General features: G+C 34.5%; 2 protein-coding genes across 8 annotated transcripts; one reads left to right on the top strand and one right to left on the bottom strand.

The window, feature by feature from the left end:
• Window positions 1-1,183: 1,183 nt before the first annotated feature.
• Window positions 1,184-10,781, bottom strand: boka (BCL2 family apoptosis regulator BOK a). Its single transcript, XM_042725813.1, has 5 exons — window positions 10,459-10,781; window positions 10,013-10,346; window positions 8,233-8,361; window positions 5,241-5,404; window positions 1,184-2,248 (listed from the first exon to the last, which is right to left on the bottom strand). The coding sequence occupies exons 2-5, from the start codon at window positions 10,233-10,235 to the stop codon at window positions 2,123-2,125; spliced, it is 642 nt and encodes a 213-aa protein (XP_042581747.1). The 5' UTR covers window positions 10,236-10,346; window positions 10,459-10,781; the 3' UTR covers window positions 1,184-2,122.
• Window positions 7,730-23,635, top strand: stk25a (serine/threonine kinase 25a). 7 transcript variants are annotated; one of them, XM_042725809.1, is made up of 14 exons: window positions 7,730-7,739; window positions 16,026-16,030; window positions 16,255-16,297; window positions 18,378-18,608; window positions 19,684-19,740; window positions 19,885-19,993; window positions 20,078-20,235; window positions 20,420-20,605; window positions 21,221-21,366; window positions 21,456-21,564; window positions 22,866-22,937; window positions 23,031-23,167; window positions 23,252-23,278; window positions 23,371-23,635. In XM_042725809.1, the coding sequence occupies exons 3-14, from the start codon at window positions 16,268-16,270 to the stop codon at window positions 23,408-23,410; spliced, it is 1,302 nt and encodes a 433-aa protein (XP_042581743.1). In that variant the 5' UTR covers window positions 7,730-7,739; window positions 16,026-16,030; window positions 16,255-16,267; the 3' UTR covers window positions 23,411-23,635. The 7 variants fall into 7 exon arrangements, with proteins under 7 accessions (XP_042581743.1, XP_042581742.1, XP_042581745.1 ...); XM_042725808.1 differs by lacking the exon at window positions 7,730-7,739 and having other exon boundaries at window positions 15,979-16,297; XM_042725805.1 differs by lacking the exons at window positions 7,730-7,739; window positions 16,026-16,030; window positions 16,255-16,297 and adding an exon at window positions 18,020-18,273.
• The last annotated feature ends 8 nt before the right edge of the window (window positions 23,636-23,643 follow it).

Below are 23,643 nucleotides of genomic sequence, written 5' to 3'. Positions count from 1 at the left end.
GAAATGATGTGTAAACTTTGAGGTGCAAGAACCAATGAGGTTTGTTTTCATGCATCAAGCACACACATTTCAGCTTCAGTTATAACTTTAACCGGGTAGATTTCGGGCATCAAAAGTTTGCTGTCAAATCTGAGGAAGCATTTCGAGGTAGCAAAGTTGCTTTTTTCCCCCTCAAAAAATAAATAAATAAAAATAATAATAATATCAAAAGTTTTGCTATCAAATCTGAGGAAGCATTTCGAGGTAGCAAAGTTGCTTATATATATATATATATATATGTATATATAATATATTATTTTGGTCCATTTTGATATATTTGTTAGCTGTAGTATATTGGCTGAATGCACAAAATGGCTGAGTGCAAATACTATCAGTGACGAGAATTTAAATACAATTCATGTTTTGTTAGGGATGACAGGTTTTTTGAATTTAATGTAAAAAAATTCCAAACCGTGTTTAAATGAGCATTGTATGTTAAATTAATTATTAATCATGTTTAGTGATGTTCTTACCAGGGAGTGGACTTTTGACACCCCCAGCTATTTGCAATAGTTACTATTTACTATTTTTCAGTGTGATTTTTGGTGAATTGTATTTAAAAAAATTGTATTTATAAAAAAACCTAGGGTAAGTTTGATCCTCAAACACCACTGTATCAATTATGATATTAATGTATGGAACCCAAAACAACAACAATATATATATATATATATATATATATATATATATATATATATATATCTATATATATATATATATATATATATATATATATATATATATATAATCCCCGTTTTTAAATTCGTAGATTCGTAGACAAGTGTGATTTCAATGATGTTTTGACCACTGAACTAGGAAATGTCCCCAGTTTTCATTTCAGAAATCTGGTCACCTTATACTCAACAAGCCACTCATTTCTGTTGTTCTCAAAGTCCGAGTTTCTTTGCCTGGTTCAGGGTAAATGAAACCACATGTTAAGAGTGATCACCATAGAAACAATATCTCTAAGTACACTATCTGATCTAAACTGCATCCTCCCACTCCCTTTCCACCAATTACACTAATGTCTTACACTAATGTTGTGTAGAATTATCAGCATGGAGGCTTTATTATTATGTTAATGGTTTTTCCAACCCGAAGTAAAGCAGGGTAAATACATTTTTTGAAGAAAAAAAAAAAGGAAAAAAAAAGTCTATTTTTATTTAGCATACATTCAGTGTAGCATACACAACAATGTTTAGTTTTCAACATAATTATTTTTATAAACTGAACTATACAAGAGAACAAAATAATGAAACAAAATTATAAAACACCAAGTTTTAACTTATTTTAGTGATGGCTCCATGATATCTTACAGTTGTTCAAGGTGGCACCAACAATGCCAATTCTAAGATCTGGGGAAAATATTACACAAGAAAAAAACAAAGAAGAGAGAGACAACACTATAATAAAAAAAAACGAATTGACAGGTTCCGACTTAAAGTATGGCATGAACTGAAATGTTATATCTGTTTTTCATTATTAGTCAACCAAAATCTACTTTGTTTTCACTCTCCCACAGTCATTTGCATACAGTAGTTTGTTGTTTTTCCTTGGGAAATACACGAATACTATCCTGATATTGATCTCCATTTCACACGGATCTGTTTTCTCATGAACTCCTGGTCATTTTTCATACTGCACTGTGGATATCTGCTTTTTGAGATCATCAAAACCACTTGAGACAGTGAAAAATGTAATAATAATCAGAGAAACGTTCTGATTAGACAACATTGGTCTAGGCAGCACAGGCCCTAGTACATGAACATTGTATTTCACATGCAAATACAAAGGTCACAACAGCTTTCTCTCAGTTGTGTCCCGCTGGCCATGGTATTTTGCATATGAACATTAAGTTCAATAAAATTGGTAACAGCAAGGAATGCCTAGAGTGCAAGAGGCCAGGTTAAACACATAAGATAACGGTTCATCTTGGAGCGCAAGACTATCTTTTAAAGGAAAAGTGCAAACTTTGTGCAAGTGTAAACACATCAAGAGCAGTGAAAGGCTTAAGCAGTGACTAAAAACCCCTTCTGCCAGTTTTGGAAGAGTCCAGCTGTCCGTCACTTGTTTGTGCTGCTCTTTATTTTTCTCTCAGCAGGTAGAAGACCACAGCCTTGAGATAGTGACCGCAGGCACAGGCAGCTGCCACCAGCCAATGAGAACGAAAACTGGGATCTGTATTGACTACACACTTTGTGATGTCCGCCTGTAAGAGAACAAAGAACATATTTAAATTCATACATAATCAACATACTCAATAGTGCTAAAAAAAAAAAACACTATTAAAATGCAACACATTCAGATATGGAGTTTGGCGTTTCAATTGCTTTTACTGTTTTTTTTTTCTAAGTTCATCTGGCAATAAAAAAAATGAAAAAGGAACTGCAATTTAAATGTTATTTATTTCTGAGATGGAAATGCTGATTTATTTCATTTATCAGTGTTATATAATCACATAAAAATATGCTGATTTGATGCTCAAGAAACATTTCTTATGATTATGAATGTTGAAAACTGTTTTGCTGCTTCATAATTTTGAGAAAACCATTATTATTATTTCTTTTGTGACATTTTACATGTCTTTAATGTCACTTTCGATCAATTTTTTGCATCTTTGTTAAAGTATCAATAAAAAAAAAAGATCTGGCCAAACAGGAGCTAATTGCACAATGATGATGATTTTTAAAGCATGGCTATAATTTAAAATGGGGAAAAGAAATGCAAATTAAGAGGCAACTTTACTGAAGGCAGTGAAAAAAGGGAACATCCCTTAATTAGGAATTGCAATTAAAAGAAAAATGGACTCAGTGGTGTTTTTGTGTATCTGTGTGTGTGTGTGAATAGACCCTTCATTCAGCTCCCAGGGCAAACCCACAGAGCAAAACACGCAGAATGGCACGTAGACACGACTACCCACATACTCACATCAACAACATGGAAAATACCACCTACCGGTCTCTGCTTTATACTATACAGACTTTCGTTTAGTGCTCCTGATGATAAAGTCCTTGTTTTCAGGTTGAGTTCAGTCTATGGGTGTGATCATTTTGGACTAAAACCGCAGTTGCAAAATCAGGACACTCCCAAGAGGAAAAAACCTTGAAAAATGTTGAGAATGATTTCGCCTGAAGCTACCATTACGACTTTCTCTTACCCAATAATCCCTGCCTATTTTCAAGCTGTGCCTCCAATAATTTGACATTTTGATCATTTATAGGTTCTGAATGTGTTCTTTGTGTTCTCACTTCTTAATAAGTGACAGAACATCAAACCTGTTGACCTAGATAATCATAGCTAGATAACTGTGTTCTAATTAACTATGAGATAATCCTAAGCATTATTTCTTATATTACTCATTTTTCAACATAATTACGCACATTAAGAATTTTTTACAAGTTTGAAATAATTAAGATTTTTTACAACTGTCTAAAAATAAAAAGAAACCAGTAAAAGCAAAGCAATAATATTGTGAAATTGTATTAGATTAACAAGAGTTTATTACATAAACAACTGCTTTCTATTGTAATACATTCTAAAATGTTATTAATTCCTGTGATGGCAAAGCTGTATTTTTGTGTCACATGATCCTTCAGAAATAATCCTATATAAAATGATCTGGTGCTCAAGAAACATTTCTTATTGCTATCGATGTTGAAAATTGTTTTGCTGCTTAATATTTTTGTGAAAACTGTGAAACTTTTGAATGGTAGTGCAATTAAAGGGTTAGTTCACCCAAATATTAAAAAAAGAAAGTGGCAAAAACTGGTTTCAATATTGATAATAAGAACCAGTTTTAACCAATAACCATTTTAAATAATTTAGCACCAAATCATCATATTTGAATGATTTCTGAAGGATCATGTGACATTGAAGACTGGAGTAATGGCTGCTAAAAATTAAGCTTTGCCATCACAGGAATAAATAACATTTTAAAATAGATTAAAATAAAATGCCATTATTTAAATTGTCATAGTATTTCCCAATATTACTGTAATTTTAATCAAATAACTGCAGCCTTGGTAAGAACAATAGACATCTTTAAAAAAAAAAAAAGTCTTATTCCACTATTCCAAACTTCTAACAGTAATAATATGGCTTTTTTTTATATAATATATTAATTTGCTTACCCCAGAAATTTTTTCATATGTGCCAAAACTATTGACTGATTGATCAATCTAAAAAGGTTATAATCTACAAGGTCACAAAAGCAGGTGTAGAAAGTTGGAAAGCTGTTGCATCTGGGCCCACTGTAAATGCAGGCAGCTTGTGATGACTCTGGTACAGTGCCATGTTGAATCTGCCTGAACAGAGACAGTCTAATGAGCACAGACAACGCAGACAGCCACACATACCAGCACAGCTCCTCATTCATCAGGATCGCTGAACTGTGCTGTCTTTCTGAGAGATTGATCAGAATCCCACCCATAAGCTGAGTGAACACTGCATGTTGTCTAAATACTAGACAAAGATGGAAAGGCAGAAGTCTGTGTTCTTTCTGGGCCTTAGCTCAGATCTATAAGCACACAACACAATGGTACTTTCAGTTAAACTAAAAAAAAAAAGATGTCACCCAAAAATGCAGATTCTGTCATCATTTAGTCAGCCTCATGTTGTTCCAAACCTTTATGACAATCTGTCTTCTGCTGAACACAAAGGAAGGTATTGCAACCAGTTCTGGTGACCACTCACTTTCATTTTATGGACACAAATGGAAAGGCAGAGTGTCTTTCTTTCAGAGGCTTTAGTGTCACATGATACTTAAGAAATCCTTTTTATATGATGATTTGACAAAGTACATTTAAAAAAAAAGTTAAAAATAAGGTGTTGCATCTATTAAAAAAAAATTCCACCCAAAAAAAAAACACTGCAACAATATTACAGTAACACTACAACTGAAGTCAGTTTCAATTTATTCAATACCTGAGATGCAGTATTGTGCCATTTGTGTTTGTAAGAATTAGCAAGTCCACAGCATGATACGAGAAACAAGAAAGCAGTGACAGTTTTTGTTACATGAATGAGCGGTCTGCTAAACATAAGCCACATGTGTCGGACAATAACGAATATTAGGAAATCGACTGCTAATTGCTATAACTGACCAATCAGAATCAAGTATTATGTATGTTTGGGACAGGAGCATGATAAAAGCATACTATTTTGTTAATGAATTGTAGTGAATTAATGGATTTATTGCTTACCCAGCCTCCTCTCCTCTTTAACCATGACACAAGGCTTTTGCGAACAAACTCGCCCATGCAGTCGACAATGGTGTGCACCATCGCTGGATGCCCATGCCGAACACAGTCCACGGCTAGAGCTCCGGCCACAGCATACAGAGATACAATCTTCCCCCATGTTACACCTGTAGAGAGACATTTATTCATAACACATTTAAAATGCGGCATTGCAAGAAAATGTACTGTTAAATCCCTCGTGCTGCCTGTTTTGTTTGACACAGGCAAAGATGTAAAGTGTACTTATAACTAATGCATATCAAGCATAATCAAATCATTTATTTATACTGACAGTATATACTGTACAAAATGTGTGTGTACTGCTGGAAGTGTGTATGAAAATCATAACCAGGTGAGTCATGAAAATTTCTGATAATCCCTCCCTGTTTCTTACAGAACATTATTATTGTTCTATAACTGCCAGGCAGGCCATCAGCTGGTGTGTCAGCCAGAAAGACACAAGCAACATTTGATTTTTTTAGCAGAACAAATTCATGCTTGCCTTGTGATGACAATTTCAATATACAGTTTATGTGATTCAATGTGGCTATAACATGTGTGTAATGACTTCAATAGCAGTTGAAAAGGTACAAATGCTTTGCTTTCCCTCCATCATAAATGCATTAAGGTCATGGGTCTGACTACTTTCATGTTTCGTTCAACAAGTGGGCATTATGATTTATTAGAGCTAATGTGATAAATGGACTCCTAGATACAATACTCTAACTTTTAAACTTTTCAGCATGGAATGAAACAAAAAGTAATAAAACTGCAAACCCCGGTCTGGGAACATCAAATGGCCAGACATAAACACATCAACCCAGGAACCTAATCTGAGACTAGCAAAGACAGGAAACACAAAGGCAAAAGGAAACCATATTGAGGCAAATGAGAGATAAAAGTTGGTTTGAAGTTCTAGATAAAAAGAAACATTCCCTCCCTCTGTCTCTTGTAAGAACAGAACGTCAAGTTCTACAATTCAGAGGGAATATCTGACAGTTTACAGCAAACTGTTTCAAATCAAATGAAGACATTTATTAAATAAATGTAGATGCACATTGGCACTCAAAATACTGGTCTATTACCTTCCTTTTGTGCAATAATATAACCATCTGTCTATGCAAAAGCACGGTCATTGCCAGAAAACAAACAAAACAAAAAAAAGTCTGGATTTTCCTGCATGCAGTTAGGATCTTGCATCTCTTAGATTTAACGTTAAATAGAAAACAAATTGAACTAAGAAATATGTAAAGAAATTTTGCAAGTCTTTAAGAGTCTAACATGTCTCCATTTAAAAAAATATAAATAAATAAATAATAGAAAGATCCAACCTTTGATAAATCTACTCACACACACCTCAAAGTCAGCATTTTTACCATTCTAGTTCAGAGACTAAATGTAGGCCTAATTTTGTAAACTGATTTAATGGTTTTGATTTACTTGAGTATAAAAGATCCGCTGAAATCCTTCCATTTTGACAGAATCAGCTGTAAAATTTAAGTAGGCCTAGATTAAGTTTTAGTACACCAATGCATTCGAAAAACACCATTTGTACAGCTTACATTCCTAAGCCACAAAGTAAAACATGAAATCATTTTGATTTCTTTTCAAAATGCTATGCATAACATCTTTTTATGCATAAAACTGCACCATTATTTATTTTAAATGATCTTAGAAATAGTCACAGTAAAACAGAACAGAAATGATCACTGAAATAACTCATTTAAAATGCAAAAGTGAATATACATATATATTTTCAATATATAATTTTAAACTATGTATTACAATATATAATGCATAGTGTCAAAACATCAAAATAAATCTTCATTTCTGGAAAAAAAAAAAAGTTGCACAGCCATATGAAAAAGTGCAGAGTCATATGAAAAATGCTAACTCAGAGGCTAAAAAAAAAAATAACAAATGAATAAAATAAATGAGGTGAACACTAGTGACCAGTTCAGCTGCACTGCTTTAGGACAGGTATGTGTACAGACAGGAGGTACAAGGGTGTCACCGGGTCCAGCGGGGAATCTTTGTTGTCTTGCTTTGACTGACATGAGCAATTAAGCTTTAATTTTTAACAAAGAATGTTTTCCTGGACACATGAGGTGAACATGTTACAGCACATCTTAAGAGCTGCTCAGGTCGAAAAACAGACCACGATTTACTAAACTCTAAATAAGGGTTGAAGTTATATGAACTAAACTGAATCCCAAAGGGCTTGTAATAAATATAAGCGATGTACAGTATGCAGCAAAGGGAATGAGAACTTCCATGGTGCCCAGACACTGTTTACTTTCAAGAAAAATCCATATTTTATGGTGCTGAGTTCTCTGGTTAAGCACAGCACCGTTTCTTTGTGTAAATATATGTCAGAATGGATTCATTTTTATCCTCTCTCAAAGAGGTGTATATAAGTCACTAAAAAGGATAGTTCAGCCCAGCTATGAGGTCCTGACCTGGGTATTTTTCCAAGGTGTACTTTCTGAAATAATTGCCTAATATAGTATTAAATCTTCCTTCGTGCTGCAAAGGATATTGCACAGCTCCACGAATAAACTGAGCTGCCTCAGCCCTCTGTCACGGAGACAGTCACCGCTCGTCAATGTCAAAACATATTTGAGATGACCAATCAAATCAAAGTAGGCGGGCTTTATGTTCACAGAAGCTGCATAGAGTGAATTTCAAATTTGCCGATAAGATTTTAACAAATGTTTCAGTTTCTCCTCCATTCATTGGAAGTTAATGACAACCAATACTGTTTGGTTACCAACGTTTGTCAAAATATCTTCTTTTGTGCTCTCACAGGTATGGAACACCATGAGAGAATGTTCATTTTTTGCTGTACTATGCCTTTAAGGAACTGTGGACAACATCTCTGAAACCAGATGCACCGAAGAGTTTACCCAAAGAGTTTTCTGTACTAAATTTATTTTAAGACAAAGCATTGACCAACCTGTAGAGAAGATTTCGGCAGCAACGGCCAAAAAGGCATCAGAGACTATACTCTCAGATGCAATAGTGATGTTGAGCTGTCTTGCTACGTTGCGGTACACATTGGGTCGCAGGTACTCCAGCTCATCACCTAAGAGACAGAGAGATAAATGTGTTTTTATTTTCATTTTTCTCATCACAGAAAGAACCTGTCAAGAGTCGTATTGAATAAAACCACTAATTCAGAGAAGCTTGACACAATGACAGTGCATAATTACTGCATAATTATTAGCATTGTTTGTATCTTTTCATCATTCTTTCATATGACAAGCCAATTATATTTCTGCTGTTATATTGCAATGCCCTGATGATGAAATTGTCTGTTAAAGGAATAGTTCACTTAAAAAGAAGATTTGCAGAAAATTACATTAATTGCTCACCAATGGATACTTTACAGTGAATGGGTGCCGTCAGAATGCTGATAAAAACATCACAATCCAAAAGTAATCCACACGACTATCAATTCCATCAATTAACATCTTTTGAAGCAAAAAGCTGCTAGTTTTTAAGAAACAAATCCATCATTAATGTGTCTTAATTTTAAACCAAGTGATGTAATATGCTAAAATCTTTTCCAATGAACAGAAACAAACTCATCTACATCTCGGATGACCTGAGGGTGAGTGAATATCCCTAAATTTTCATGTTTAGCTGAACTACTTCTTTAAATAAGTCTTCAGCCATGTCTCACTGACATGAATCATCCGTCTTTATGTCAGTGATTCAGGCGGGTGAGGTTTCTATGCAAGAGCTACATGTCTTTCAGGACAACACGGGGTTAACCTGCTTAAATGTGGGTGGGAAACTCTCAATCATTCTTGTGATAATGATCTGCATGTTTGCATGCTTTGTCCATAAAAAGCAGCTCCCCCCAGTTACACAGTTGTCTCAAATTAAAATTTGTGTGCTTTTCCCTTTTAGGAGAAAACGAGTTCTTACAGATGAGAGTCACGTGGTGTATGTTTAGGCAACTTGTAGTGTGTCTAATCAACAGATGATGTGAGTTTAAATGTCATCAATAGTCATTACATCCAATCTCGTGAAAGGGCTCAGAATGTCCAACGGCAAGAAAGATAGGAATGTGGAAGATAGCTTAACATTGGTACAAAAGGCAAAGTACTTTACAGTGGGTGAGACACAGACAAACCTTGTAAGAGTGTTGTAAAACGTTACGCAATCTACGGTTTGGCTTAGAGGAAGCTGAGATACATGTGTTTATTTTCACTTCTGAAAGGTCACAGGACATGAATGCCTCTTTTTTTTTTATTTATTTTGGTATGAACCAGACAAGCACGGCTCAAGAAAGAATGAAAATTGACAGGAAGTTCTGTGCAGTTTTATCTAGTCTTAAAACAGATCCAAAATATAACCTCAATATATCAACCCACAATTCAGACAGATACTTTAGATAAGTACACAGTACGTGTCTGATCTTGTATTTTCTTGCTACTATATATATATATATATATATATATATGTATATATATATATATATATATATATATATATAACCATGGCAATCCCTAATCATTAATCATAAATGTACACATGTGAAACGTCAGATGTCTTACCCAACCACACCAATGGATACTTTACAGTGAATGGGTGCCGTCAGAATGCTGATAAAAACATCACAATCCATATATATATATATATATATATATATATATATATATATATAACCATGGCAATCCCTAATCATTAATCATAAATGTTCCCATGTGAAACGTCAGATGTCTTACCCAACCACAGAAGAACTGAAGACACCTCAGCCAGTGTTCCTCCGGATCCATGCTCTGGTTTAGACCATCCGATTCCAGCCCGATGGAGTCTGGAGTGAATGTAATCCCTGCACAAGACTTTAGACTGAGACACGAGCTCCTTATCCGTGGGAGAGCGATCAAACACCTCCATGACTTCAGCCGCGAACACTGAGGAGCGGCGCAACATCTCCATGCCCTTCATGAGTGAAGATCAATTACACTCAGCTGACAACCTGCACCTTTATCGCCGTGTATGGAAGTGTTTCTTCTCCACCCTCTTCTGTTTCCAAAATCTGATGGCGCCTTAAATGATCTGCATAAAGAAGAAAACTCGCGTGTTTTACTATATAGAAAAGACTCGCTCTCCCCTTCTGTTTGAATTAACGTGAACCTGATAAAAGAGCAGAGAATCTGCGATCAGTTACCTTTGCTGTCTCTCGAAAGTCATTTAAATCCTCATGAAAAAGTCTCGAATATCGACATTTTTAATGACAGCGAATTGTTCTCTCTGTAGGTTTGTGAGGTGCAGTCTTCGAGATGAAACTGCTGTCAGGAAGCAGTGCTGTCTGTCTGGTCTGTTTGGATGGGCTGCACGCATCAAGTCTCCTTCTATGGAAAAGCTCTCCGTTAAGGCGGAGATAAGCTCTGTTATGGATTTGATAGTCCGCCCTTCTAGAAGAGCTAGTGTTTAGAAGATGTGATTAATAAAAGAACAAACGTTGAAAACAAACGCCTATCTGTCTCTGTCTGTCTGTCTGTCTGTCTGTCTATCTATCTATCTATCTATCTATGGAGCTGGGTAACTGATTACATTTAATCTGGATTATGTAATCAGATTCCAAAAAATTAAAATAGCCTACTTGTAATCAGACTACAGCAGGGCCAGAGTGGGACTTATGCCTTAGACCAACCCACTTTAGTTCATGACTGACTATTAAAATAATGTAATTAAAACCTCAGTAGATATAAATCTGCAATAGTGCAGCTTTGTAGTTTCTTGTATTTTCTAGCTTTTGTTTTGATGTAACTTCAGTAATGGATTTTTTTTTTTCATTTGTAATACTTGTGTACAGGTATTCTAGAAAGTATTTTAATGTCTTACAAAAATGTAATCGGTCTGAGTAAATTGTAGCAGTGTAGTAATTTAGGAGGTGACAATACTGTGAAATTACATACAAATAACAAGACATTTGAAGGCATAATGGAATGTCTATGAAAGGCCAGTCAATAAAGCAGTTTTTTAGATGATGGCACTTACATTTTTAACTAAAATTTTATTGTTACCATAGCCTATAAATGAATGAAAATGCATATTTTAAATTAAAGAAAACTTGGAGAGTGTGGGCTGTTTCTGCTGCTTGAATTTGTACTTCAATAATGAGGTCCAAGTTTAAGAATATACTAGAAATATATATATATATATATATATATATATATATATATATATATATATATATATATATATATATATATATATATATACATATATATATATTTTTTTTTTTTTTTTTTTTAATGTGGCCTATTTTTTTCTCCCTCTCTTTCTCTATTTAACAGCATTAACTTACAATAGTGAAAGACGTCTTCCCTCACTGCATGTTTTCCTGCTTGCTGGATGTTGAGCTCGTGATCAATAGGCTAAGTTGTTTGCATTCACCCAAACTGATTTGCCAAAATCAAAACAAATTCAAAAATCCACCCAGTGCTCCTGATTAGCCAATCCAGGCCTGGACTACAGTAACCTTTACATGATTACATGATTACATATTATTCAATAGAAATAACTTATTCATAATTTATTGATTCTCCCTAATTCCTCTTTTTTACCTTTTAAATTTTCCTTTCTAAAATAGCCTACCCCTTATATAGGCCTATACACTCAAAAAGTCTTCCAGTTTTGTGGACATTCACAAAAAGACCAGTCACTAGTTAGGTGGCTAGACAGCATTTGACCACTGGATTTACCTGATTTACCACCCATTTACAGTTTTGGATTTACAAAACTCATGTGAGGTTTAAGTGTTTCAACATTGCATCAACTACTGATGAACACATTCATTTTTATTTGAATTATCACTTAGTATGCTATTCAAAAATATTCAATCTTTAGAAGGCTTTTTGTCATTCAAACACATTAATGCACAAAGGCTAATGTTATGTTTTATTTACATGCAAATTCCCAAACTTTTAATTACAATGAATGAAAGTAATCTACCCAGCTCCATCTATCTATCTATCTATCTATCTATCTATCTATCTATCTATCTATCTATGGAGCTGGGTAACTGATTACAAGGACAGTTTTGTGTATAAACTGTTTGTAAAAGGTATTTTAATGTGCATACAGTAGTTGTTGAACAAAAAAGGGTAATGTTCCTTCAGTCCCATGCACACCATCTTTGCTAGAGTTGTTTTGCAAGTCTTGGCTGTTTTTGCTCTAAGCGTGTCAGTTAGAATTCATTAGAGCCACCCACCCAGCTGAAACAACGGCTTTCCCAAAGAAACATATTAAACCAAGATTTGTTTTGACATGTCTAGTAAATCCCTGTAAGCTAGAATATGCAAAACATATCAAGTTTCCAATGTTGAATAACTGAATCAGTGATGGAGTATAATAAAAAGGCTTATTCAAGCACAATACAGTGAACTTCCTTAAATACAGAGGCAGAAAAGAACAAAAAGTAGAACAAGACCAACCAGGCAGTTCTATTCAACACAGGAACAGTTGAAAGCTGAAGCGTATCTCAGTGGCACACAATGATACAGTTCCTTTTTTCTGACCACATTTGAGGCTTCCTCTATATCCCAATTTAAAAACTAAAATATTCTATCTGATTCTAAGGCCTATTTAAAATAGCTTGTGACAGTTTATCTTGTTAAAACACAGCTGAATACAGACAGATGGAGGCCAGTATTATGCTACTTCTGCTATAGTTTACATTTCATTCACTTCCAGTGAATAATGAGACACTGTAGAGACTAGTAATCTTCAGTAAGTTATAACACACCTCACCTCTGAGGAATAATGCTTAAGTTTCCTGCAGAAACTCTGCATGCCTCTGCATGCCCATCACATGACTTCTGATCGGTTACGTTCCTTCTTCATATCTGGCTTTTTATAATCAAAATAGAGATAGGATCAGAGATCAAAACAAAATTTTGTCACTTTACAAATCAACAGTTACTATGAAACCTGAAATAAATGTAAATAAATCAATTTATCCTGGCATTGGACAATATTTTTGTACAATACTGCTCCCTACAGGTAAAAGAAGGAAGCTACGCAATAACAAAATCATTTCCTTGGTACCACAAAATTATTTCCTTAGTACGCTATTTTTACAAGAACATCCATAACCGATTGTGATCTGGAAATGTGTGAAATCTTTAAACAGAAAATAAACAGAAAATGAATTAACAGGAAAACAGACATAGAATCATAAAAAAAAGATTCTATCAACGTAATCTCGGTGTGAGGTGAAACTGCCTCCTGTTTGACAGTAAAAGAGGATTAAAGTTGAATTTTGGCCTTCTTTACCATTTCTGGCCAAAATTCAACTTTAATCCTCTTTTACTGTATATATAGAAATAAATATATAGCCACAAGGACTGAATAAGGCTTCAGGTTAGAAAAAGTGCCCTTAGAAACTATAATGACCTTGATTCCAACAAGAAACTTTATTAAGGCTAGCTATACAAAACAAAGCATGAAGGGCATTGTGTATATTGAAACTCTGATTTAAAGGTCTATGGATGTGATGTGTAGCCTACAGAGGCATTTTGTCAATAAAGTAACGGTTTATTATGAACATTAAAAGAAAAACAAATGTGAAATGTGATATGAAGCTATTATACAAAATATAAAACAAAAAGAAAAATGTTTAAGATGAAATAAACTGAAACTACACATGACATATTGGAATGGAAACTGTCCCTAAATAGAGAAGAAATTTTGACAGAATATCTAACCACTGCTACCACTAAGAAAATTCATACAGACTGAAGAATCATATTTTTGGTATAGAAACAGGCCAGTTCAAAGTGACTATCAAAGCAAGGCAGGTCATGTTCTGACTGAACACAAAATGAACTGAAAACAGAAAAAAACACTCCTTGATCTCATGCCATTATGTCCCTTATAATAATGGTTACATATTTTGCCCACTTGGCAAGTCATGACAGATTTTCTATAGAGAGAGAAAAAATAGACTAGCTGCATGAAATGGTTTTAAAGGGGTCCTATTATGATTTTTCACTTTTTCAACTTTAGTTAGTCTGTAATGTTGCTGTTTGAGCATAAAAAAGATCTGCAAAGTTACAAAGCTCAAAGTCCAATTCAAAAGGAGATATTTTATTAACTTATTTTATTCATTTTATTTATTTAGTGATGATTAAATCACTTTTCAAAAACTACAACGAACGACTCGTTTGGACTACAACACATATTTTCCGGGATTTGTGATATCACAAATATTGATGAATGGGATGAGACCTGAGCTGCACTAGAGAAGACAATGAGTGTTATCACTATGTCGGAGACGCACTAGTGTTCCCAAGACAGACGAGCTTAGAGTGTTTACAATCATCTGGGTTTAAATCGCGCTCAAATTGATTTGATTTTGACTCAATATTTATACTGAAGCTCAGAGGCGGCTATGGTAAGGGCATGACATTTCCCGACCAGGCGCCGAGTGATTTATTTAATATTGAAAATTTTTACAGTGAAGATTGCAGCAAGCGGCTGTGATAAGATCAGATGGGCCTTCATTTAATACAGGAACTATTCCAGCTGTTCATGACTGGGGAGAGAGGTGTTGTAATAATGTAAATATGTGAAAAATAATGTGTTTTTCGAACAACCTAGTATGAGAGCAGGTTTTAGTACACCCTCAAAACAAAATCAAGACCTTGTAAAAGAGCAAAATAGGAAAGCCATGACACAACCCCCAGAGTGAAAGTGACCTGCACTTTGCACATATATTGCACAAGAAATCTTTCTATACACAATAACAGGAAGCTGAAAAGAACACAAATGCCATCACAATGTCATATATAGATCAGTGGTGAAGACACGTTTTTAAATAAAATATTCATATTAATCAAAGATTTATTCACTTTTATTAATTTCATCATAATGTATTTTTTAGATTTTTGTTGGAGTTATTTTTTTATGTACAGAAATACGTGTTTTCACATGTCCTATAGTAATGATTATTTCATTTATTCACTATACTATTTATTACTAATGTCTCATTTCAGTTTTAGTTTGGCTCTAGTTTTGTATTTATTCCAGTTGACATGAAATGGTTAATGTAGCGTGGATTAAAATTCATATACTGAGTAAATCCTTTTTCACTGAACACATTAAAAATAAGTTGTGGGAAGCATGGTGGTGGTGACGTTGAAGGCGCGAGACCGTGGTGCTGTAGTTCGTTTATAGCCTTAAAGTTTAGCTTCTAAGTTCTGGCGCTTTCATTTAGGCTTCAAACTCCATAAACGTTATATTAATTTGTGAAGATTATCTTGATGGACAAACGTGTAAGTTTCGTGAACTAGGTTGAACATAGAGCCCTTTTACTTCTTTTTTCCCCCCTTTGCTATAATCCAAAAGCTAGGGAACCAGTGTGACGCTAACAGCCGAGCCGCCTACAAAGTGACGTCATAGCATTGGCGTACGGAGGTGTTTAAAATAATAATAACAACAACAACAACAACAACAACAACAACAATAATAATAATATATATGTAACTTTACCTACGAGTGTCGCTGTTGGAAAGTGTTACTTACAGTGTTTTATTTTTGTAATATCGATTATTTTCTCATCCAATTTTGAGTAGAGGAGACTGCCTCCCTTGGCTCCACGTAGGAAACGCCCCTGCGTCATAGTTCAATGGTGAGTGTAAAACTACGGTTCCCAGCAGTCTCTGGGTCACGCACGCGCTTAACACAATTCCTCTCTCTTAATCAGAGTAGCGGGGTTTCATAGACAAGAGGTAGTCTCCTCCTGTGCAGAACGTAAACCGTAAACATCCATACCGAAGACTGAGTGTCTGCTCTGATGTATGGACAGGATTACATATTAAAACCCTTGTAAACCGTAGAGCTGGTCAGCCTGATGCAGTGGAATGATTTAGAGAGGCGTGGATTGGGAAAAAGCTGTTCCTTTGGTGGGTGACTGTCCAAGAAGGAGAGAAAGAGGAAAAATTAGAGAAGAACCCCTGATTAAGCTGGACATGGCACACCTCCAGAACATTCGGAACCAGGTAATCCAAAGAGAAGAGGATGACACATGAAGCCCTCCAGGCATGCCTTTCACACTGACACATAAGAGTTCCTTATTGTTCTTTTTGGAGGATGACTAAACTTAACATTAGCTACAGTGTCTCTGTACTGTAGAAAGCTTTTGTAATTATAAATTCCGCTTAGTAATATTTCTAAAATATGTGTTAGGGTATAATATAGAAAATGATTATAAGTTGTTGTATTTAAATAATTTTTTTTGTGTTTTTGATTGTAAATTGTACAAACAGTTACAAAGAAACGGAAAGTTATACATTAAACGTGAAATATTACAGTATTTTCTTGTAAAACATACTCCAATAATCTTTATTTTACAGCTTGGAGAATGTATTTTTACAGTGTAGTTTATGTTAATACATTATACTGTTATGTAAAGTGTGACATTTACATAATGTGAACTAAAGTGTAGGCAGCTTACACGATGTTCCTCTTGGAAAAAATAAAAAACAAAACAAAAAACAGGTAAATTAAGGAAATACAGTCTCTCTCTTTAATAGTGTTTAGAATAGATCACAACTCAGGGTGCATAGAAATTGAAATTTTGGCCAATATCATAACTGATAATATTATTATTATTTATTTTTTTCATGGTTGAAAGCTAATATGATGACCGCTATGATTTATGAAAAGTAGTCTATTCAAAGTACAGCTCCAGATTAGAATTCTGATTTTGAAACAGACAGAGGCTACCCCTAAAGAAGGGAACTTTGGCCTTTCTATAAGACTATTGTAATTTTTTTTTATCATTAAATAATCACTAAAAGCTCATATTTAACTAATAATAGTAGCTAATTATAACAGCTATTTTTAGTTGCTCCCCACATTTTGAACAACCCTGCTATCTCACAATACTCCATGAAATCAGATCATTTCTCAATGTTTGTACATATTGAAGTATGGACTGCTTGTGTCCAGCTTGGCCTTTTAGCCCTGTTACCGTAGTTATTAAAAAAAAAAAAGATCCTTTAATTTATGTAAAATATTATCACTAACTAGAAAACCATAATATTGTCCCAAACTAGCTAGTCCTACTGGGAAACGTCATAATTTAGGCTTAAATTTGCAACCCTGTTACCCACTCACACATTTTTAAATGTCCATTTAATTTTGAAATTTCTTAAACATTTTTTGCTAGAGCTTTGCAAAGTATCTCAAAAGTTGGTAACAGGGTTGCAAAAATGGCGAAGCCCAAGGAAATGTTGATGGTCAGTTAACATTTATTTAGATTATGCATCTCTGATCGCATCTGTTATATCGTATTGAGTCTCTTCACATCACACTTTTTGACTCCACCATAATAGAGAAAAAACTGTTTTTCCAAGTGTAAAACCGTGATATTAAATATGAGACAGTGTTGTTGTTTTGAACCGAACCAGATGATAAGGGATGGCATCTGTTTATGTTATGTTGGCCATGCGCACGTTTTGTAGGTCAGTATGATAGTATGACAGTATGATGATTGCAGTGTATCGTGTATCATGGCACACCCACCGATCATCACACAGGTGTAGCTGGCAGAATAATTAACTCGTCTTTCTGAGAATTGTTAAAAATATCCTGTTGATCTCATTTTATGGAGCCTCCAGTGGGAGGTACTACCAAGAATAGTAAAGGATTGTGTTTTGATTGCTCAGTGCTTTAGACAGGTGCAATAAAAGTGTGATGAATGCGGAAATCAGATGTCTTATCTCCTGAACTTTGAGTCTTGTCGTCAAAAGAGCTTGTTGTTGTTTTGATAAAACACTGCCACTTCCAGATGGATTGTCAGTGCATTTCATCTTTACTCTTGTACCGAACAAGGAAGCAGATGCTCCAAGTGTTTTCCTAGTGGCTGGACAGCAGAAAAATGAAAAAATTGCTTAAAAAACTACATGGGATTTCTACCAATTCTCTTTATAGATTCTCATCTTCTCCGGACCTTCAGTGGAGTGATGATTGGGTAGATCTTCCTGCATTTGTTGCTTGAATAATAGGACAAGTTCTTCACGCGTCTTGTCATAAATATCTGGTAAGAATTTTAAAATCTTTTTTGTCTTTCTTTAGAATTCACGTTTGAATCCTGAGGAATACTTCACTAAATTGGAACGAATTGGTAAAGGCTCTTTTGGAGAGGTGTACAAGGGCATAAACAACCGCACAAAAGAGGTGGTGGCCATTAAGATTATTGACTTGGAGGAAGCAGAGGATGAGATTGAAGACATCCAGCAGGAGATCACGGTCCTCAGCCAGTGTGAAAGCCCTTATGTCACCAAATACTACGGCTCCTATCTGACGGTTTGTGGAGATTTCTTTCTCTCAGGCACAGCTCTTATATTACATGATATTTCTGTAGTTTTAAAGGAATAGTGTAAAAAACACATGACTTTCTGGTAACACTTTTCAATGACATTAGTTTAGATTATGCACTAGGTGTCATTAACTAAAAATAAGCAATACTTTAAGAGGGAAAAATGTTCATTTCTACATATTCAAATACATATTGTAGCGGTCATATAAATTTGACATGTTTTAGGAATAAGAATGAATTAACAATGTTCATTGTTGGTTCATGGTACTTTATTATAAAGTGTTACTGACTTTCCTCTATGAAACACAAAAAACTTTGACAGTGACCATAGCTGTTATGGTTAACTGAAACTGTGACTAATAACTAAATAAACTAATTAAAACAAATATATATATATATATATATATATATATATATATATATATATATATATATATATTAAATTAAAAGCTTGGCAACTAAGAAGAAATACTGTAAGAGGAATAAGTTTACATTAAAGTACTAAAGCTACTAAAATGGAAATAAAAATGAAAATTGTATAGGAAAAATAAACACTAACACTCAAAGCCTTTATGTATAATGCATTATAAAGGTATTAAATATATTATATTGTAATGCATTATAGCTTCTTATAAATAATTGTAACCAAAGTTAAAATAATATTTCGATTTGTTTGTCATGTTTTAGTGCGTTATACTTTCTAAAGGTGTAAAAATGAATAGATTAGAAGTTTTATAGTGAATTCTAACTGGGGTTACATTTAGTCATGAGATCATACAACTCATTACAAGGAAGAATTAATGTATTAAAACTACTTTTAAGATGCATTAAATAAAGGCTGTAAGTACAGTGTTATCAAATTTTGATAATAAAAAAAATGCACAAAACAAATTTTAAATTAAAATGAGAACTGAAAACAAAAATAAAAGCATATTCAGAATTTTAACAAATGCTATAAAAGTATATAAATAATACTAAAATTCAGCAGTTGTAGTAATACTAAAAACATCAGTTGAATTTATTGTACAACTTTATGTTATTTTGGTTTCTTGTGTTTTTCAGGGCTCTAAGCTATGGATAATCATGGAATATTTGGGAGGTGGATCGGCTCTGGACCTGGTGAGCTGGTCTTTTCATTATATTTGTGGCTTCTTTAAAGTGAGGAATTATGTCTGAAAATTAGTTCAGGGAAAAACTCTGGAAAATGTCAAGAGCACAGGAAATGTCACTATATTTAACATCCTCTAATCTGTTTGTGCACAGCTAAAGCCGGGACCTTTGGAAGAAACATATATTGCCACCATTCTCAGAGAAATACTGAAAGGACTGGACTACCTCCACTCAGAGAGGAAGATTCATAGAGATATCAAAGGTTAGTCTGCAGAACTTACCTCTGTTTAGTTCCTTTTAGTTCTGTGAAGTGTCCCTACATTAATAAGCCTGTTTTTTCCTACAGCGGCCAATGTGTTACTCTCTGAACATGGAGAAGTCAAGCTGGCAGACTTTGGAGTAGCTGGCCAGTTAACAGACACTCAAATTAAGAGAAACACATTTGTAGGAACTCCATTTTGGATGGCACCAGAGGTCATCAAACAGTCTGCTTATGACTTCAAGGTACAAGTACTTGTCATTTAGCTAACAGGTATCATGTTCAAGATCTCTACATCAACATCTGTTCACTAGTCAAGACTGCTGCTGTTGCGTGATGAAAATAAGCTCAATTAAATATTCAGAGACAGACAGATGGCACAAGTACTGACCCCCATTTTTTTGCCCTTTTTTCTTCCCCGCGTCTTAGGCTGACATCTGGTCATTGGGTATCACAGCCATCGAGCTGGCTAAAGGAGAGCCCCCCAACTCCGAACTTCACCCCATGAGAGTCTTGTTCCTCATCCCTAAAAATAACCCACCCATGCTGGAAGGGTCCTACAGCAAAGCCTTTAAGGACTTTGTTGAAGCTTGTCTCAATAAAGATCCACGATTTGTTAGTACCTCTTTTTTTTTTTAGTACCTTTCTTAAAATAAAAAAATCTCTCTCTCTATATATATATATGATTGTACAATATATTGGTACCTTATTGGTTATTAGTCAGTGTATTTTCAATATTGTTTTTTTAATTAATGTAATGTTGATTAAAAAAAATTAAGCAATTGAGTAATTGATGATATTAGATATTTGTGCATGTTAATTTCTCCCATTCTTACATTTAGATCAACTTTGGCATCATCTGAAGATTAAAGCTAATTTTTAAAAAAAAAAAATATTTTTATAGCACTATTAAATGTAATCTATAGCAATCTCAAAATGAATATAAATTTTTTAACTGTACATAATGTTGTAATGCTAAATTTATTAAAAAAAAATTATTTACGACAAATGGTATAGAATTTTAACATCTGCCATTTTTATCGGTTAATGCATATAAAATATCATAAAAAGTTATTTAAATAATATTCATAGAATAGAACTGTAATACCTGTAATTCTATTAAACTCAGCCAGTGATGCCATTAGCTTTTAGTATATACAGGCTAATTAAACTTTACAATATGAGGCAAACTGCTTTTAATTTTTATGATATGCTGTTCGCATCCAACAGAGACCGACAGCCAAAGAGCTTCTGAAACACAAGTTCATCACCCGTTACACCAAGAAAACCTCATACCTGGCAGAGCTCATTGATCGACACCGCCGCTGGAAGTCAGGGGGGCACGGGGACGAATCAAGCTCTGATGACTCTGACATGTATGTTTGTGCTTTACATTCCTAGATGAGCGATCAGCAAACCTGTGAAGTTTGCGTACAGTATGTTTACTCTGTGTGTTTTCACTCAGGGATGGGGAGGGGGATGACAGGGACCAGTGTCCCGTGTGGACTTTCCCCACTGTGCGGCCCAATTCCATGAACAAGTTACAAGGAGGTTTCAGTCATTTAGACAATAAGGTAAATGTGTTCTAAAGTCAGCAAAGCCAACACAAAATCTGTACTATATAGAGGGCATAAAGGGTGGTTAAACCGACTTTGTAGTGCCACAGAGACAGCGTGTGTCTACACAGGAATCTTAGTTGATGTAAATTAATTAGTTGCATCAGAGCTGCCTTTGATACTACAGGTGAAATGGGACAGATCTGGCAATGTTTAATCTGATTTTTATACTGTATTACATATTTCAGAGCCTCCTTAAAAATGCTGTCAAAGTAAACATTTTATGCAAATAGAGTAAGTGAAATAGACTTAATTTAAAATATTTTTTAGTTTAAAATCATGTACAGTCTTGTGTATATAGGTGAGCCATATTGTGATCACATGACCAGCTGAATACTGGTCTTATAAACTGCAACAGTGCCTGTCCATTTTTCAGCTGTCTTGGTTCAAGAAGCGTTTCCCAGTAGTGATTTAAAAAAAGTCTTTGAGACTTACAAGCTTTGAACCAAACCAGCCAGGTAGAAGAAAAAAAAAAAAAATCACACGATTATAAACTTTCATTTGAAGCGCAGACAATATTAGAAAATTGGACAAAACAAACAGAGGTACAAGACTGTGTACTGAACAGCTTTAACGAGGGAAAGAATGCTAAAATCCCATGAAGAGTTACAAATGACAATTGAATTAAAAACATTTAAAAACATGCATATATATGAATAAACTATATATGTAAAGATGTTAAATATATATTTATTTAGTATAAGTTATTGTTCAAAATCAGTTCCCCTATGAAGAAAATTGATGGGATTTTAACTCTCTAAACACTGACTGTTGCACTCTATAGTCGATGAAAATATTTAGCCCTAGTACTGAGCCTTGCGGTACTCCATACCAAACTTGTGATCCATATGAAATTTCTATCTTTTAATACTACAAATTGATAACTGTCAGATAAGCATGATTTTAAAAATAGCAATTCATTTCCATTAATGCCATCATAATTGAGCCTACCCAAGAGAATGTTAATAGTATCAAAGGCAGCACTGATGAACTGTAATACTAATTTTATATTGAATATGATCAGTTTCTTTTCTGATTTGGCTTGGAGCGTTCATTTGGAATTCACCAATGAACTCCATCTCAAACGTCATCAAAATGCAAACTTGCAAAAAAACAACTTAACCCTATTAAAAAATGTCATATACACACACACACATATCATTATATATCATTATATAACTATTGTTATATATAGGGTGCAATTTAAAAAAAGAAAAGTAAATACAGCTGAAATCATTATTATTTTTTTTTTATAATAGACATCAGACGTTATGAAGAGGCAGCCAAAGTCACCATCTCTAAAAACGTTAGTCACACCCATCTTCAGAGAGGTAAAGAATTAAAAAACGTACATTTATGTAAGAGAGCCTGGACCTCCTGCTTTAATGTCAAGTCAGAACACGTGGATTTTGTTCTGTATGCAGCTGAAGGAGAAGCGGCGTGTTAGCGGGAGCAGTGTATGTGCCCTGGAGGAGCTGGAAAATGCATTCAGCCTCGCAGAGGAGTCCAGCCCTGGAATCTCTGACCGTTTACTCAATAACATTATGGAGAGAGTGTGCAGGTAAACACATTTAATATACAGTCTCGCCTATGTGTCTGTACACACAGTATCTAATTGTATTTTGTCATTTTCTGATTATGGCAGTTTTTCAGGTCATGCTGATTCAGTGCTGTAAGATATTGTGCTGCGCTGTTGCACTTGCATGCAGTACTAAATCTTCCGCATGAGTGAACTCTGAGACTTCCTTTGTCTCAATCCTGCAGGTTTACACTCAACGGAAACAGCATGCCTTCAAAACGATGAGGTCCGTCTGACTGCTGGTCAGCTCCGTCCGATGGAAAGACATGCCCACCTCCTGCTCCTTCAGCTAAATACCAATCAGTCATTCCATTCCAGCTTGTATTATGAGATGTTTTTAACGGTTTACTTTATAGAATTTTAATGTAATGTAAAATATGAAATGATGAACCAGGTTTGCGTGTATTCCATTGAGTACATTGAAATGTAAATAAACTAGTGTAAAAAGTGTTTATTTC

This window comes from Cyprinus carpio, chromosome B6 (genome assembly GCF_018340385.1).
Source record: "Cyprinus carpio isolate SPL01 chromosome B6, ASM1834038v1, whole genome shotgun sequence".
Lineage (NCBI taxonomy): Eukaryota > Metazoa > Chordata > Actinopteri > Cypriniformes > Cyprinidae > Cyprinus > Cyprinus carpio.
This window is presented reverse-complemented; position numbering and strand designations above follow the sequence as displayed.